Source organism: Rhinolophus sinicus, linkage group LG15 (genome assembly GCF_036562045.2).
Source record: "Rhinolophus sinicus isolate RSC01 linkage group LG15, ASM3656204v1, whole genome shotgun sequence".
NCBI lineage: Eukaryota > Metazoa > Chordata > Mammalia > Chiroptera > Rhinolophidae > Rhinolophus > Rhinolophus sinicus.
Genome location: NC_133764.1, coordinates 37,178,582 through 37,196,505, shown reverse-complemented (window position 1 = coordinate 37,196,505; position 17,924 = coordinate 37,178,582). Strand labels below are relative to the sequence as shown.

Genomic DNA, 17,924 nt, shown 5'->3' with positions numbered 1-17,924 from the left:
AATCCGTTCCAAACCTTTAAAATCAACCCCTAAAACTGCAAATTTAGCATGAATTTTACTATCTAACGATACCATAGATCCATAAAATTTACAGCGTTCGTAAACCGAAATGTTCGTCAACGGAGACGTTCGAAAACTGAGGTACTATACTAGTAGCAACCACTAAATTGCTTTCATGACTCACCAAATGGTCACAACCAGTTTAAAAAACACCACACACTAAAAGTCAAATGCAAAATCCAAAAGTGGACCAGCCTTTCCCCAGGAGGGTGTTGGCAGGTCAACTGACAGCCATGTCTCTTTGGGGTGACGGGCTCTGCCATGGCTCCTGAATTTCTCACCGCGTGGCAGTTATTTGTGTCTTTCCTGTTGGACTGCGAATTACTTAAGGACAAGGGATTGTGCTGGCTTTTCTTGTTATTTTCTTTTTAATCTTTGTGTCTCAAACATAATAGAATTCATCTCTCTAGTCTCAGTGTTGAGCTATTTTTGGGGGTCCAGCCCTGAAGAGGTTAATGGCTGTTTATTATTACATAATATACACAATAGCCCAATCTTACTTTTCAGAAACTGCTGTACAGCATCTTAAAAAACTGTCATTCATGTATATTTAGAAAATCCAAATTATACTGAAATGTGGAAGATGAAAAGCTGCCCCCGCTTCTCTCCCCAAAGGTAGCCACTGTTAACCGCGTCTTTCGTGTCCTTGCAGAAAACTTGTTCTCTGCATTTATGAGCACATATGTGCGCTCCCGTTTTAACATTTGCACCGAGGACTGCACTCCTCACACTGGGCTGCTGCTTGCTTTTTCCTCTTGCTAATTTATCTTAATGCATCTTCACATCACTACGTCTGGTTGCCGCCTTTCGAATGCAGTGTTGGATGGTATACTTGCGATGTAATATATTTAACCTGTTCATATTTTGGTGAACATATTAACCAAACATACTTAGCTATAATATATTTAACCCTACGCATAAACATGGACTTGTTTCCCGTTTTGTCTTGCTTTCTGCTGCACACAGTCAGAATCATCATATAAAAACGCCGGTAGATGCTTTTCTAACCCAGAGCACCCCTAGAAGTGGGTTTGTGGGGACAAAGGTGTGTCTCCTTGGTGCCACGAAGATGCTTTGTGTGCAAAATCCAGGAGGCGCCTGGACACCAAAACCCCAGGTACTGAGCAGCACTCTGGGCAGCACTGCCCACATTGGATGGCGCTGAGGGAGGCTAAGTGGAGAAGGGCCAGCTCCTATCTCCCGCCCCGCTCCTGGCTGCATTTTGTGTGGCCCAGGAGACAGAAAATCACAAGAGACTCAAAGCCCTTTGAGATTCGGCTGTTGGGCTTGTGCAAACTTGGCCTCCCAGCTCAGCTCACTGTTTAGTTTGGCGTCTGCCTGACGCTCAGCGCTCCAGCTGCAAACTGGCTGGACCCCAGAATCAGAGTGCTAAAGGCCTGGGTTTGGATTTGTCCGCTGTGCTGCCTTCTCCACGGTGGGGCAGCTCATTCATGCCTGCTCTCCCCTCTTAAACCTGCAGGTATTTCCCTATTTGCTCACTGCACTGCTAAGTCACAGTTCCTTGGACCTTAGGTCCTCTCGCCACACCCTTCAACCCCTCAGAGCTGGAGCCTGTCTCTCATCCTCCAACATTCCTGCAAGTTGAAATCACTGCTTTCTTCCACCAAGGCCATCCCAGGACGTCCCTTCTGGCCATCTGTTAATTGTGTCTGTGTGTGGGAGAGAACCAGGCTGAAGGAGGTGGACTTCCAATTTTGGGAAAATGGACACCGAAATGCTTAGGGATAGAAACGACGTCGGAGGGAGCACAGATGGAGCCTGAGACTGTGAATGCAGCTTCTCTGATGCCCAGCCCGGCCCTGGGCCCCAGATAACCCACCCGCTTTCCTCTTGTGCCTTCTGTTCCACTCACTATAGGGAAGGGGTGGGAGTCCCCAGGTCACTTATCAAAATAGCATCCAGATGCTTTGACTAGCACCCACCTCGAGAAAGGACTGAGGTACAAGGTCAAAACCACAGTTCGTCGGCCCAGAGCCCCCTCCCATCACCTTGGCCAAATGGCATTTGTACTGATGTCATAGTTTCCACCCACTGTTGACTGTGGCCCCCACACATTCCTCTGGGACAAGCGCAAAGGACAGGCGCCGGTGTTGTGTGTGGCCAGGCTGGCCCTTGGCAGTCCCTTCCTCTCTCCCCCACATTGTGCCCACCGCTGCCCCACCTCACCAAGGGAGTCACTCACTTCGGGCCCCCCACGTTGCTGTGGGACATCTCTCCTGTGAGTGTGCCCAGCGGTCAGTGTGCCCCCTTTTACTGAGGGTCAGACACCCGAATGACAGTGCTTGAGTAAACCGCCCTGTCGTGCCCAGGCACTGACCCTCTCTCTCCTTGTAGGAAGAGGAGCAGAAGCAGGATGGCGAGGAGGGCCCACGCTCAGCAGGGCCTGAGGAAGACGATGGTGAGTAGGACCCGGTCGTCAGACCACACATCTCTGCTCCCCACTCAGGCCGGCTCTAGCGTGTCTGGCCGTGGAGGCTGGACTATGCTGTGGGCCCTTGGGATCTCCAGCTGAGGATCTGAGGGGCAGGAGGAGGGGAGCGGATGGAGGGTGAGGGAATAAGGGACGGGGGCTAAGAAGTGGAGTCCTGCATGGCCCAGAGGCCCTCCAGGCCAGAGGCTGCTCCCTCCCATCCCCCGCCGTCCTCCACCCATCGCCCTGTCCACTTCCTTGGCTCCTTCCATCTCCACTTCTCCATCTATAAAATGTGAGTTGTATTTGGAGAAATACAGGTGGTCCACCTTGTGAATAAACTGAGCACGCTGACCTTCTGTTTCCTGCAGTGCCTCTTACCGTGTTTTCCCGAAAATAAGACCGGGTCTTATATTAATTTTGGCTCCAAAAGATGCATTAGGGCTTATGTTCAGGGGATGTCATCCTGAAAAATCATGCTAGGGCTTATTTTCCGGTTATTTTCGGGTAAACACGGTAATTCCCCTCCCGTCATCTCACCACTTTATGCATTTCACGTTTCACTCCAAGTATCTCTGACCTGCTTTATGGAAACTAAAGCCACTCACAGGCTACTGCCTGTGCTTTCTGCAGAATAAAGGCCCCAGGGGAGAAAACGCCTGATTTCTGAGCAGCTCTTAGTAACTAGCCAGACCTCCCTGGCCATGGGATTCCAGGCTACCAAAAGAGAAGAGAGTGACGGCAACATTGAGGAAACCGACCAATTTGAACTTGACCAGGTGGAAAGTGGTGTGTTTGCCCCAGACACCCATGGGGTCCAGCGCCCCAGACAAACAGACCGAACCAAACATGGAGCGGGGCTTCTGCTGCTGGATCTTTTATTTCTCTAAAAAAACAAAACAAAACAAAAAAAACAAACAACAACAAAAAAACTGAAGCAAAAACAGCAAATTGTCAACATTTGTGAAATCTATGTGGCAAATACACGGAGGACTTACTGCTGTACTTTTGTGTATGTTTGAAATATTTCATATTTTTTAAAAAGCAAGACTGTTGCTGTGACTTTAAGTCGACTGCTGGCAGGAGCAATGGAAAGAGACGGTTGCAGGAATGCAGTAACTGAGGCTGAGGCTGGTGTGGGCTGGGGGGGGCAAAGCTTCCCCCTGAGGCCCTGAGCCTCTCTCAATACAGCCTCAGAGGAAGGGGGAAGGCAGGGGGAATGGGTGGGGTGGACACTGGCCTCTTACTGGGGGCTCTCCCTCCGAGCTGTTGGTTCTCTCAGGTTACCTGAAGGACCGGGGGCCCTGGATTCTGTCCCTGCCACATTAGTAGGTCCTGTTAGTGATTTGAGGACACAGAAGACCAAAGCTGAGGCCGCCGAATGTCCCTGGGACGCTCAGCAGACCATTCTTCTGAGCCCCAGACCCAGTCATGGGCCTCGTCACTGGGTGGGCGCTCCCTCCTCATCTGACTGCTCCCCTGGACACCCCCCACCCCCAGCCACCTCCTGCCAGTCCTGACAAGACAGGGAGGATAGGTTTATGGCCTCAGCTGTCAGAAAAAAACAGGAGTGGACTCCCAGTCCCTCTGCCATGAGCAGCTCGGCCCCAGGCTAACTGATTCGAGTCCCTAAAATGTCTTCCCTAAGTGACTCAGTGGATTCACATAAGACTGCAGGAGGAAGTGCCCCCTCCCCAGGGGCTGGCACATCGAACCTTCCTGGTCTAGCAAAATTGGAAGCGGCCCTGTATCACTTGGTACATGCTTGTGTTTACGTGAAAGCCTTTTCAAGTCTCTCTGGCTCAAAAACCGTATTAGGTTGGTGCAAAAGTAATTGCGGTTTAACAGGTTAAAAATAATTGCAAAAACTGCAATTACTTTTGCACCAACCTAATAAAACTAGAGCTGCCCCATAAATTGAAACCTTGAATAGCACTCAGCTGGCAGCATTTTTTTATGTTTTATTTTTCTAAGACACAGCGAGGGCCTTGACGTCGAGGTTAACTGGTGTTCTGTTGCCCCTTGTTGAGGTCCAGAAGCAAGCATTGGTTGCGAGCTCACTCTGAGTGCAGCTCCGTGTGACCCAGCGCCTGTGGCAGGCTTTTCAGGGCGTTCCTGGTAACCAGAGACCCAGGCCCCTCAAACGTGGCCCTGAGTTACTCAGCGGAGTTCCCAGACCCCCGAGACGCGAGCCATCCAAACCCTGTGCTACATGCTCCTGCCTCCTTGGGCCCAGAAAGGAATGGTGCTTTCCAGTCCTTTGCAGAGCTTGGCCAGGAGGGCAGAGCCAGGCTAATGAGAGTGGGGGTTTCACCCTGCCTCTCCCCGGAGCCCCATGTCACCTGGAGCCCCTGGCCCCTCACTCCCAGGCCACATCCTCCTGTCCGATTGCTCTCTGCCACCCTGTCTCACTGGCCTCCTTGCTTTGCTGGATCTATAAAGCCCTTCCTGACCCCCTCCCCACAGTTAAACTTCCAAGCAGCCCCCTCCTGACTCCCTCTCCCCGCTGCTATCCTTTTCTGCAGAGCTCTCATGGCCAAGAGTAAACTCTGTATTTTAATTACTTATCGTTGCTGGCTGTGTTTTATTCACTGCCACATCCCCAGTACCTAAAACAGTGCTCACTAGATGTTTGTTGAATGCATGCACAGCACCTTAATCCTTGTACAAATGCAGTAACTGCTCCCTAAGGAGAGGTGTCGGCCCCTGAGCACTTGGCGGCCGGGGTGAGGGACCCGCGGGAAGACATGCACACCAGAGCCGGCCTTCTAAGCCATGTTTGGTGAGAGGCCAACACAATCCCCACGGCATAATGTTCATGTTCTGAATTTGCATCCAGAACCATCTTTGTTTGGCCAAGAGAGAAGCTGAATATGAGAGACTGAGGCCTCTTCCTCCCCTGGAGCCCACATCAGCCTATCTGATCATGTGGGACAGCTGCCAGCTGGAGGTCAGGGTGGCTGGCAGGCAGGATGTGGAGGTGTTTGAGATTCCTGACATTGGAGTGACAGAGAGGTGAACCTTCTAGAACAGAACTGAGAAAGAGTATATCCCTGTGGAAGGGTAATTTGCTGGTCTCTGCGTTTCCCTTAATGCTTCATGTGTTAATGGAAATTAGATAAGACAAGCCATTCAGCCTTTGTCCCCAGGTTGGCCAGAGGCCATGTACCCTATACCTGCTGGGCTGAAGGACCACTTAAGGGCACTGTCGCCCAAGGGACACTCTCCACCAGGATACTCAGCCCAGGGTATGCCCCCGGGCGCTCTTCTCTTCTCCCCTTGCAGCCCTCACCTGCGTGTGTGCTGCCTCCCTCTGGCCTGTGTGCCTAGCACCTGCCTTCGCTCCATGTCACGTCTCTGCTTTCTTCTGTCCAAACCCCCTGGTGTGCCCTCCTCAGGCCTCAAGAGCTGCCTTTTGTTCGTTGGGAGGCAGCTGTGGCATGGAGAGAGTGAGCCTGGCTGACATGACACCCCTGGAGAGTGGGATATGGGCCTCAAGTCCAGGAGACTGGAGGACCTTGGCAGGCGGTCAGGGGTCCCCGTGCTGCCCTCCAGACCTGGGACCCAAGGAGGGCAGGGAAGCCAGCACCGTGGCACAGCCTGCTTTCCGGAGAGAAGCTCCCTCCAACTGACTATAATTAGCACGGCAGCAATGGGAGGCGGGGGCTTCAGATGAGGGGATAATGGCCTTGCAGACGGTGGCTTGGTGAGAGGGACAGCCAGCTATCTCTGTGGCTTAGCCTGGTCCTGGAAGGGTCCCGTTTGGTCGATGGAGCCGTATTGTAGGGGGTGGTGCCAGCTTCTCTCTGGCTATCTCATATTTGTCTATGGAGCCACTTTTGGAGTTCCTAAAAGAGTTCCTACGTTTCTGTAGGAGTTCATGGGAAGGGTGTGGGAGGAGGGCTTGTCAGGTGCAAGGTGAGAAAATGTGAGCGTCCAGTCCCTTCTGAGGCTGGGCAGCACCTGAGCTGGCACTAGGTAGGTGTGTGTGTGGGGGGGGCACCCTCTCTGGCCGAGATGGTTCTTTGAAACTAACAAAGGCAGAGGGGACTCTGAACTTGTGGGAGGGGCCCAGGGCCCCAACCTCTGCGGGCTCTTACCCTGTGCCCTCTCTGCAGGAGAGGCCTTCTCCTTCAAGTACAGCCCTGGGAAGCTGCGGGGAAACCAGTACAAGAAGATGATGACCCGAGAGGAACTGGAGGAGGAACAGAGGTAGGCCGCCTCCCTTCCTCTCGCCTCACTTCCGCCTGTGACTGCTCAGCTTTCTGTTGGACTCCCCGAGGAGCCCTCACTGTCTCACTGTGCCCTTCATTCAGGAGCCAGGAGAGGAGGCCTGCCTCCTGCAAGCTACATCCCCCTGACCATTCCCCATTTTCATTTTAGGGCTTCTTTCCCGTCCTGGCAATATTCAGCCAGGCTTGATTTCCCCAGAGACAGTCCCTTGTGGGGGGAGGGGGCCCAGCCCATTCCTTGCAACCCCACCCCCCACTGAGCCCCCACTGGAAAGGGAAAAACAAGATGCCAGGGAAGAGCCTGGAGCGGATCCGGCTGTTCACTTACACGCAGCGTTCATGACAAAACCAATCTATCACTTCACGGCAGAGCGCGATTCTTCATGTTCAGCCGTTTGGCAGCCTCCTCGGCCGCCCTCCCAGCCCGGCGCCTGCGGTCATTTTTTATCTGTTCTGCTCCGCGGAGCTCTGAGGCGAGTGCAGCTGCACAGCTGCTCATTTTTATAACTGGGCTGTGCCCCCACCCCAGCCGCGTCCCTCCGCATTCCTCTCCACTCCATCCCGCCAGGGTACCTAAGGCGCTCGGGAAGCAGCCATTGGGCCAGCCAGGGAAGGCCAGGGAGAGAACGGGTCTGACCCTGAGCCCCGCGCGTGCGCGCCGGCGGCCTGCGGCCTGGAATCCCTGGGTTCAAGCAGAAGTCTAAATGGGCGCGGTGCCTTTTCTGGGCCCAGCAACCCAGAGGGGCTTGGGCGACCACCCCCACTCCCCAGCACCCAGAGAGGAACAGAGGGCTTGTGATTCCGGAATGCAGAGCCCAGCCAACCCTTCCATTACGCTCATCAAGCCACCCAGCATCCTTCAAAAATCTGAAGACACCCAGCCCACCAGAATCCTTTCTGGCGCTGTCCCCAGTTCTTCCATACCTGGCTCGGAGGCTCTTCCCCTGGGGGCAGAGGGGTGGCAGTAAGCCCGGCAGAGGAAGGCCCTGCTGGGGAAGGCAGCCCGGGAAGCCCCCAATCCTCCCTGCGACGATGCTGCCTCTGGTGTGACTGGGTGTGCTGCCTTTATATTTCAGGATTGAGCTGACCTCTGACCTCACTTCCCTGTAGCAAGTTCCTTAGGTCCTGAGCCACAAATATTCTTGCAAATCCTTTTGGTAAGGAGCCTGACTTCTTAGACTAGTGGTGCTTCCCTCATTCTGTCTGTTAATGTGTCCCCAACACGACTGACCGGTCTAAACCTCTCCTCTTCTGCCGCCTTCATAACTAATGAGCACGTTTCTGTGCGCCGAGCCTCTTCTTCTCCGGCGCAGGGATCACTGGGTGAACACACCCCTTTCTCAGGGAACGCCAGGTTCTTGGACACAAGTCCCGGGTGGGCCTAATGGGCCAGCTGGTGGGGGGCTAGCGCCCTCTTGTGAGGCTGGGGGAGAACTGTCTTCCCGGGGACGGGGAAGGCACATGGTGTCACCTGCAGCTTGTCTTACCCTAAGAAGGTGATGCAGCTGAGAGACCAGTGAGCAGCAGAAACCTGTGTTCCCAAGTTGTGGAACAGGCCAACTTTTATGATCAGTGAGCGCTAGCCGACCACCGCCCTGTGCTACTAAGTCCAGTGCGAGTGGAACACCACTGTGCTCATTTTCCCAGCACTGCGGTGGCCCAGTTGAGTAGCTGCAGCAAAAACCACGTAGCCCACAAAGCCTAAAAGAGCTCCTTACAGAAAAAGCTGCAGCCCCCGGATTATGGAGAGGGCCTGACGCACCTGTGTCTCTCCGAGGACCCTGTGGACAGAAGCTATGGCCAAGACCCCGTCCTTAGTCTGTGTGGGCAGATAGATGTGAGGGACCTTAGAATAGGAAAGACCAATTAGTGGACTGAACGCCAGGCCCCAGGAATGGGGATGGAGAGTCCTTACTCCGTTCTGTGTAGACAGCAGACTGCGTTGCCTAAGAGGGTTTTCCTCACTGGAACCTTGGGGCTCTCTGAATCACCGATTCACACTTTCCTGTTCTGTGGGGTTAGGGCTGTGCCCGAGTACTTCCCTTGGGGTGAAGTTTTCATCCCCTCATCCACAGGCTGTGGTTATCACTGGTGTACCCCAAGTTGAGGAGGGACTTGATGACAGCACAGCCCTTGAACACAGCCCCTCCCAGGGTGGGGCTGGAGTTCATGTTCACTTTCTTTTTTTTTAAATTTTTATTGGGGAATATTGGGGAACAGTGTGTTTCTCCAGGGCCCATAGCTTCAAGTCATTGTCCTTCAATCTAGTTGTGGAGGGTGCAGCTCAGCTACAAGTAAATCAGCATCCCTGCTGTTGAGAGCTCGCGCTCTAACCAACTGAGCCATCCGGTTGCCCCTTCGGAAGCTCAGCGGCAGCTCGTTGTCTTCAATCTAGTTGTGGAGGGCGCAGCTCACTGGCCCATGTGGGAATCTAACCAGCAACCCTGTTGTTCAGAGCTCGCGCTCTAACTAACCGAGCCATCCGGCCACCCCATGCTCATTTTCATTACTGCCCCTCCCCAGCATGCTGTCTGCTTGCTCCCTCCCGCCCCTGCATGCGGTCAGCCCCTGTGCCCCTGTGTGGGGCCCCCTGATGCCCACCCCTCTGGCGGTTGCTTCTGTTCCTCGCATGGTGATGCTTGGGGTTGCAGAGGTTGGCAAGTTTGGCTTTGTCTTTTCATCTACAGCATGATAATTCTGGTGGGGACCGGAGAACTGAGGGGTGTAAGACAGTTCTGGTGCCAGCTGAGTCCAGAAAATTGCCCTGGAGTCATCAGTATGAAAAGTAACATGCATATGATTGTCAAACCACTAAAACCACAAGCCAGTGAAAAGTGTGCTCTCTTCTTTGCCTGTCAAATTCTTTCAACCAAACTCTGCCTGTTTCTAATTCCTTCCTTGGCACTCAGGGTCCCAGTCAAGTTGCAAGCCAGTGAACAAATAAATACTGCAAGTCCCTGACTTTAATTTATAAACTCAGCCAACACACAGTATCTAGAGCCTAAATCTTTAGTGGTCACATGATCCAGCATTACCCAGAAGCCTCGGTTTACAAGTTTTCAGGGCATGGCCCCTAAGAAGCAGGACTGAAAGCAACAGCCCCCAAATTCATCCCCCCACGTTTAATTGGGCATCCCCATCCTTGGAACTGCTCACAGATCCAATTCCTTCTGCCCAAGGGGCAGAAAGTGGTGAAGTTTGTAAATCCAGAGGCGGCTGCTGCTTAAGCAAGACCTGCTTTGTCTGCCCTCCTCCTCCTCCGAGCTTTCCCCTGGGGCCTGGGGCTCACAGGCATCCTTGGCACTGCCTCTGCCTGGCTAGGGGGAGTCCGTGGGTTCCTACCGCAGCTTCTCTGGGAGGTGACACATCCAGCCTCTGAGTGGCTGGACAGTCCTCCCAGCAAGATGTCCTCCTCACCCCCAGAGCTGGTGAAGCTGGTGAGCTTGGCTAGCTCTTAGTTTGGCAGGAAAAAGACAAAGCACCGCCATCCACTCTTTGTACACCATTCACCCTTCCCAGCTCTGGTACGGTGGAACCCCGGGTGTAGGCCAGCCTGGCTTTGACAGATGAGGACTCAGCACCCACTCCATTCGGAAGGTTCCCAGGACTGTCCTGACCTTTCTGGAAGGACATACATGATCTGTATGGCATAACAGCAAGGGTGTGAGGAGGCAGAGTACCTCCGGCTGGGACAGTCTCAGTTCCCGCTGCCTGACAGGCCCACGAACAGGCAGGGGCTGTGAATTTCTAGAAACACGCACTGACTCTGACCTCCAGAAGAGGGCGCCAAAATCGGATCCCTGCGTTTCCTCAGCGTGTCCTTGTGCTTCTATGTGTCATTTAGAAAAGGGGCACACCACTGGCCTCATCTGGGGGAGCACACGTCCTAAGCTGCTGCTGTCCCCAGAGGGGGACAACCAAGCCAGCGGGAATAGAGCGATAGGACCGTCCCAGTCAGCCACAGGGGCCAACGATGGGAAGTGCCCGGAACCAGACCTGCCTAACTGCCCAAATGCCACGCAGACTCAGAATGAGGGTCAGCGGGCTGTTGGGGTCCCATGCAGGGTCCCACCAGCTTTGTGGGACAGACTATCTTGCTGCAGGTGATAAGAAGCAAACTGGCCCTAGCGTGTGGGAGATCTGCAATTCCAAACATCCTCCTCCCTCATCCCACCCCCTCTACATGGTACTTGAAAGACGGAATGAGTACAATCCATGATCTTTTCTCCCTATTTCTCTTTACAGAACCGAAGAATAATGAAGTTACCCTTAGCGTCCTCCTAAAGGCTTTTCCTTTTGGCATCTTAAAAGCTTGAGAGATAAAATGAAACCCCCAGACAGCAGCCTTGCAGGCTGGCGGGTGCATCTTGCCTACACAGATCTGCTGGATCCCGAGGCAGGACTTGTCCCGTGGCTGGGAGGACCCTGGGGATGCCTTGGGCTCTCCCGGGGTAGGGGTGTTCCTCCCTGTGTGGGTGGGTTGCTTTGTTAAGCTGAAGGGTTTTGAGTTTGTTCTCACTACCTGGACCTCAATTTTTCTTATCATTCAGCCCTGCTCTCCACACACCCTGCACCCCTGAGATAGCCACTGTGTCAGTTACTCCATCATTTTAAAGTCAGTGTAGTTTTATTCCAGTCCTGCTGCTTTTTCCTTCATGACGCCAAAGCATGAAGGACTTTGAGGTGGGACGGATGAATGGGGCCGAGCTGCCTGGGCTTACTGGCTGAGTCAGGGGTCGCCGACTGCCCTCCTCTGCGTTGGGGCCACTTCACCTTTGTTGTCTGGCTCAGCTGATGACGGGGCAGCAAAAAACCAGGGCCAGCTATTGATTTCCTGTAGCCCTTATTTTCCCTTTAGAGGAGGCTTGAATCCAGCCCTCTTGTTGCTAAGAGGCCTTTTCACTGACGTTTTTACCACCTCAGCCGAAGCTCCACCTTTGCTCCGGCTGAAGCAATAACAACAGTGTTTGCTTCAAATAGATTTCTTGACTACGCCTTTTCCTAGGACGTTTCATAGACAAGTTAGAACCTAGATAACCACATCAGTCCCAGATTCGTTTCTCAGAATTTTATATTTGACAATATTTATACTTTGCCAGACTAATCTGCAGTTTTTAGATATGTTGGTTCAAACATTTTTTTAAAAGCAGTAAGTTTCTGGAAAATGTTGTTCCATTTAATGGAAGGCCGGAAATGTCCAATGCCAACCACAGGGCATGTCTCATTCCCAGTGACCTTCTCCTCTGGGCCTAATACCTTAGGTTCAGGGGCTTAGGGGACAACAGGCAACAAAGCAACAGCCACGCGATGAACAGATGTTGTCCTGTGAGCACACACGTCTCCACATAGCAATAGTGATGTCCTTGTCCAGGCTGGGATCTTACTGACACAATAAGCAGGTCCGTTATATCAATTTGTCTGGAACTTTCTGAATGTGGGCGCCAAGCCTCTTGGATTCCTGATGGCTTGGGAATGTGTTTTCAGCCTTTGTTCAGCCCAATAAACTCTGAGTAGATGGTCTCGATTACTGTGTGTTTTTTCAGTTTTGCTGTTTTTAAAAAATAAGCTCCTTTGGACCCATTAAAATTTGAGCTTTCTCTCATTTTGACACAGTACGAAGTCCTATGTCCACCCTATTAAAAATACCCTGTTTCCCCCGAAAATAAGTCCTAGCCGGACCATCAGCTCTAATGTATTTTTTGGAGCAAAAATTAATATAAGACCTGGCCTTATATTATAGTAAAAGAAGACCGGGTATTTTTATATTATATTACATTAATTATATTACATTATATTATAAAGACCTGGTCTTGTATTGTAAGTAAAATAAGACCAGGTCTTACATTAATTTTTGCTCCAAAAGACGCATTAGAGCTGATGGTCCAGCTAGGTCTTATTTTCGGGAAACACGGTATGCAAGTGCCACAGCCACCCAACACAGGGGCGAGCTGGCGTTCACTTGGTGGGGCCCACACACACCTCCGGGCTGATTCCATCCAAGGCGCTCGTCACACACCCTTCAATTCCCAGTACTGCCCCTTCGGACAGTAGGGTACAGAGTACTGGTCACAGGCTCCCTCTCCTCCAGACCGGAAACCACTGCAGAACAGCTTTCCAGGGTGATGGAGAGAGGCCGGGATTTGGGACTTCACTACGAAGAGATTCTAGATGCCACTCGAGTCAGAAGACCAACTGCTAGATGGGAGATACAGGGTTCTTGCAAAAGGAGTGTTAGGATAAATGTAAGACGAGACATCGGACGTCCCCCTGCCTAGACAGCGCTGTGCCCTGCAAGGCCACTGGCCAGAGGCTGTGCCAAAGCTCTGCTCTGCTGGGTCTGCAGTGGTTACAGCAGATTAGGGTTTCCAGGCTGGAATTCCCACCCGTTCGTGGGAATTTATTTCGCTTTCCTGTTCCCAAATCCCAAAAAAAGTTGGTTGGGAAATCGGGAAAATCGGCTCCTTGAACCCAGGTGGTTGGTAGTATCGGCCGTCACTCTACAAAAACGATTCATCGTGGAGAACAGAAAACAGTTTATGTCTCAGGATTCAGGAAAGGGAAAGCAAAAAAAATTCCTGAGAACAGGTGGGAATTCCCATCTGGAAACTCCACAGCAGATTATAACAGATCCAGCTGCAGGAGGCGCTGAGAGGTCTGAGCCTGCCCACAGGCTGATGGCCTCTGAAGGCGGCCAGTGCCAAGCCGCTGGTGTGGTGTGGTGTGGTGTCATATGGTGTGTGGAGGGGGAACTGCAGAAGCCAGAAAACAGAATAGTGAGCCAGTGCCACACAGCACAGCACACCCGAGCTGAACAAACAAGAACCAGACCGTTCCCTGGTTTTGCTGCAGTTTCACTCCACCCTTTCATGTTTGCACTCGTGGGAGGTGTCCTATGCTGGGGAGATGGCATGGCTGAGCCTCATAAAGATAACAGAAAGTGCTCCCAGCCTCCTAGCCTGCGTGTCGTAAACAAAGCCTACCTCCAGCCAGGCCTGTTCCCTGGCAAGAGGGGCAGGACCCCCCACTGGCCATAAGGTGTCTGTGTACATAGGGAAAGGTCACACCGCCTCTTGCCCCTTGGCCAAGCACCTGTGTGTACACCTCTGTATGCTGCCCTGTTTCCCAGCCCATGTTTTTTATTCCTCCACTTCGGGCTTATCTCTCTCAACTAAGGCTGTTCCTACCATAAATTTCTTCATGGGATTCCCCAGCCACTTCATGGAACATATCTTCTGCTTTGCATCACTGTGAGATGTGCAATCAACATTAAAAGGAGGTTCAAGGGGAAACCGAAACACTGAGAACCCAACTGATAAGTTGGAGTCCCCAAATCTCCAGGGTAAACCCAAGACTTGGAACTCCAGTGTTTAGAACCCTCAAGTTGAGTTTTTAAGACCAAACCAGCTCCTGCATTTTGAGTGGGTTTTGAGTTTAGTTTTCTTCTCATTCTGGAAAGCAAGCGCAGTAATACATGAGAGAGGGGGGTGCCCTGACTCCACTGAGATGCTCACAGCAGCTCCCTCTCTTCCTTGGGTTAGGAGCATCTTTTTCCTCTGTATCCTTTCTTCTTGACAGAGTTCAGAAAGAACAGCTGGCGGCCATCTTCAAGCTCATGAAGGACAACAAGGAGACGTTTGGCGAGATGTCCGATGGCGACGTGCAGGAGCAGCTCAGGCTCTACGACATGTAGGCTGCTACCTCCGCCACCCAGCGGGACGTCCACAACTCGGCCCTGCCCTGTGAGCCCAGCCCTCGTTGCTTTCAGACTTTTGTAGGCTTCATTTGATCTTATATCCACAGACGTAGATTTGCTCAGTTCTTGCAATTTATGTATCACATAACCAGAGTCAGGACTGTGGCCTTCAGAGGAGAAAGTCCCTGACCCCTTTCGCTTCTGCCTGCCGCAGAGATTCCAGCGGTTACATGGGTAAACCTCCGAGCTGTCTTCTGATCCAAATGAAATCTACGCAGACCCAGGGCAGGCAGCAGCCAAGCCCCCAGCACGTGGTGTGGCAAGTCCTGCAGCCTGTACATCATCTACCAACAATACACTCTCGCTCTGTCTTACAAGAATTTCTGGAAGCTTCGGTAACTGTATAGAAGCAAGCAGTAGGGGAGCATTCTTTTAACAAAAAGTCTAATTCAATCTCACCTTCCATCGTGGAACAAAACAACTGTATCAAAGTTAAGCCCCTCTAAGAGTTCCTCTTATTTAAGCATGAGAGTTACTTCATACATAATTAAGTAAAACTTATTTGAGTGCTTATAATGTACCTGGAACTACGCTAGATGCTATAAATAGAAGAAATAACATATGACATGGAGGTTACAGTCTTTTAGAGAAGACAGGCACGTGTGCAGGGAGACAGACCCTCACCAGGCAGCATCCAATGAAATGCCAAAATGATCTCACACAACAGTGTCTGGGACATTTATGAGATCAATAAATTTTTGTGAGTCAGTGAATATATGACAGAAATAACAGTGGTTCCTTCATGCTGCACAGGCCTGGTTTCTGATCACCCCATTGGCAGAAAAATTCACAGCCAACTGAGTTATGGAGGGTATGCTAAAGAGAGAACCTAGGAAGTGCATACAAATATTTATTTGCTAAAATAAAACCAAATCAACACAAAACCAAAGCAGTGGCATTTGATTCACCTCAGGTTAGTACTGGTGGGGAGGACAGTTACCCTCCTTTCATCATCTGCTTGTTAGGATTTTTCTCAAGCCTCCACCCAGGTGTTGCTATAATTCCTTTCGCTTCTTTGCTGTCCATCTGCGTGGCTAGAGGGCCTGCTCTCTGTGTCTGTTTTTATATCCAAATGTCAGTGCTTTTTCCTTTTTTAAAAAATTATTTTTATCTTTTTTGTCACGGCTTTTAAAAAATGTTATGATTTGAGAATTGTTTGTTTCCTTTCTGGGGTCACAGGGACCCCCTTACATTGTTTTATCTCCCCATCCCCCAAATGTATGTCAGCGGGCAGGGCCATCTCTCCCAGGATGCACTTGGGAACTGGCATTGCCCCATTGTCACTGTATTTCCCTGTCCTCTCCTGCTTCTCCATCCTTCTTCTTGGATTACACCAAAAAGAAATGACTCATGGTACTTGAGTCAAAGTTCTCATGGCTATGGGAAAAGTAAACTGAAGAAATTTTTGTATCTTCGGATCAGCTAAGATGTTCCAAGTGCAAAGAACAGAAAACTCCAACTCAACTGTCTTAAACTAGAGGAGAGCTCGGTCACGTGAGGAGTCCAAGGCAGAATGGCTGCAGGCCAGAACCCTCCCAGCCCAGGCTGCAATTCTCTCAGTTCAGTCTTCCTCGCCTTGCAGGCCCTTGTCGCAGACTAGCTTTCTTCCTGGTTGCAAGATGACAGCAGTTCAGGTGTCATGTCCAGAAGCACGTCTCTGGGAATGAGGGAACTGCCCCGGATCCCCTCTCCACCTTCCTTCAGGTCCCAGTTGGCCAGTATGTGTCATGTGTCCACACTTCAACCCATCGCTAGCAAAGGGATGGGACCACTGTGTTTGGCTGAGACACCTGGGGCTGGGCCCAGGTCAGCTGAACACATGGCCAATCAGAGGGGGTAAGTGGACCCCGCTGGGGCTCTGTGTGTGTGCGGGGGGGGGGGGGAGAGTATTGGGTAGACATCAGGACCATTCTATCACCCAGCAGGGACTTGGAAGCCCAGCATACTCCATACTCCTCTTCCTGGGCCTCTGAGGCTTAAGGAAGCACTGCTTACTCCCTGCGACTGTTGCGTGCTCTGATGCCATCTCTCAATAAGCACCTGCTTCTGTTTATACCATTTCTATCACCTGCCTCACTGGGTCACCCTTGAGTCCCTTTATGGCTAGAAGAATCCTCTGAAAACTCATTTCAAACTGCCACCCCTACATCGCCCCACAGATATCAACATTGCTACAGGTCAGGAAAATCCAAGTGCCTTAAAAAAACTGTCCATGTTCTTAGAAGTTTCCTGGAGTCAATGGCAAGAACTAGTACACAATCATAAGATAATATCCAACCCTGCAAACCAAGAAGAAACACCCTGTTTGTTCACAAGTGTCGGAAGAAAAATCAATACCATTAGGGCCACCAAACAGTGGAAGGTAGGGGAGAAAGAAACAGCAGGCAGGAGACAGAGCAAACCTGAAAGATTTCCATAAGGCAGGCCATCACCAGTGTGTCACTGCCACAGAGGGCCCAGACGGGCCAACAGAAACCAATCAGAATGGAACTCTCCGGATCTGGGGGTTCAGAGACTTTCAGGGGCTCGGTCTCTGCCCAGCAACGAGAACCAGTCTCAGAGCGTCTCAGTCCCTCCCCGGGCAGTCCAAATGCCACCCTGTCTGGAGCCCTGCTTCAGAGATGCTCACGCAAATCGCAGTGGCCCATCACGCATCACACCTGCAGGAGGTTAAAAACCATGTCCACAGACAGTTCATTTCTGTTCACCAAACTCGTTAGACGCTTTTCAGGGCCTCCTTCCCTCAGTGTCTGTTGTAACTGCCACCATCTGGACAAAATGAGGTATCTCCTCACTTCTTGTCAAAGCAGTCGCCTTTCCCGGCGGCCATGATGAAGATGGGCAATCTAAACTCTGCACAAGCTCTTTATTCCCCACTCGTTGGATGATTTGCACTTGTTTTCAATTGTTTTTAAAACCTGCACATGTAAATAGTTTTCCTAAGAACAGATGGCTTTGAGGTTGTTTTGTTCTTCCCAATTTGATTATAAGAACATACGCTTGTCCAAAGGACCTCCTGTTTTGACAAAGCCCAAGATTATTTTCTGGGCAGCTGTCTGGGCCTGGAAGACATCAAGTGTAAGCATGGCTAGGTCCAGGCATTACAGGTCTCATGCCTTCTGAAGGCCAGTGTCATGCATGTGGAACAGGCACAGCCTCTGAGCCACCACTGCAGGGTTCCCTGGCATGGCAGAGACCCAGTCACGCATTTGGCCCCACCATCCTATCTAGGAACCAGGCGCTACTCATCATGTATTACCCTGAGGCAGGTAAAAGTCATTTACTTTCTCCCCTCACCTCCTCGAGGAACCCTGGAGAGCGGCAGGGTACCAAAAATCCTTAGCCCAGTCAACACCATATAATGGCTCCATTATAAATAACTTGAGGCCCACCCAGCCAAGCAAGCCTGTGCTTCCAAGGGTCTAGTGCTGGGTCCCTGGAGAACAAT

General features: G+C 51.5%; 1 protein-coding gene across 1 annotated transcript in view; it reads left to right on the top strand.

The window, feature by feature from the left end:
- Positions 1-15,189, top strand: part of MXRA7 (matrix remodeling associated 7) — a 28,279-nt gene extending 13,090 nt beyond the window's left edge. Inside the window, exons 2-4 of the mRNA XM_019745453.2 lie at positions 2,416-2,479; positions 6,610-6,703; positions 14,299-15,189. Of these exons, the coding sequence (XP_019601012.2) occupies positions 2,416-2,479; positions 6,610-6,703; positions 14,299-14,413 (273 nt within the window). The 3' untranslated portion in view covers positions 14,414-15,189. The remainder of the gene's footprint in view (positions 1-2,415; positions 2,480-6,609; positions 6,704-14,298) is intronic.
- The last annotated feature ends 2,735 nt before the right edge of the window (positions 15,190-17,924 follow it).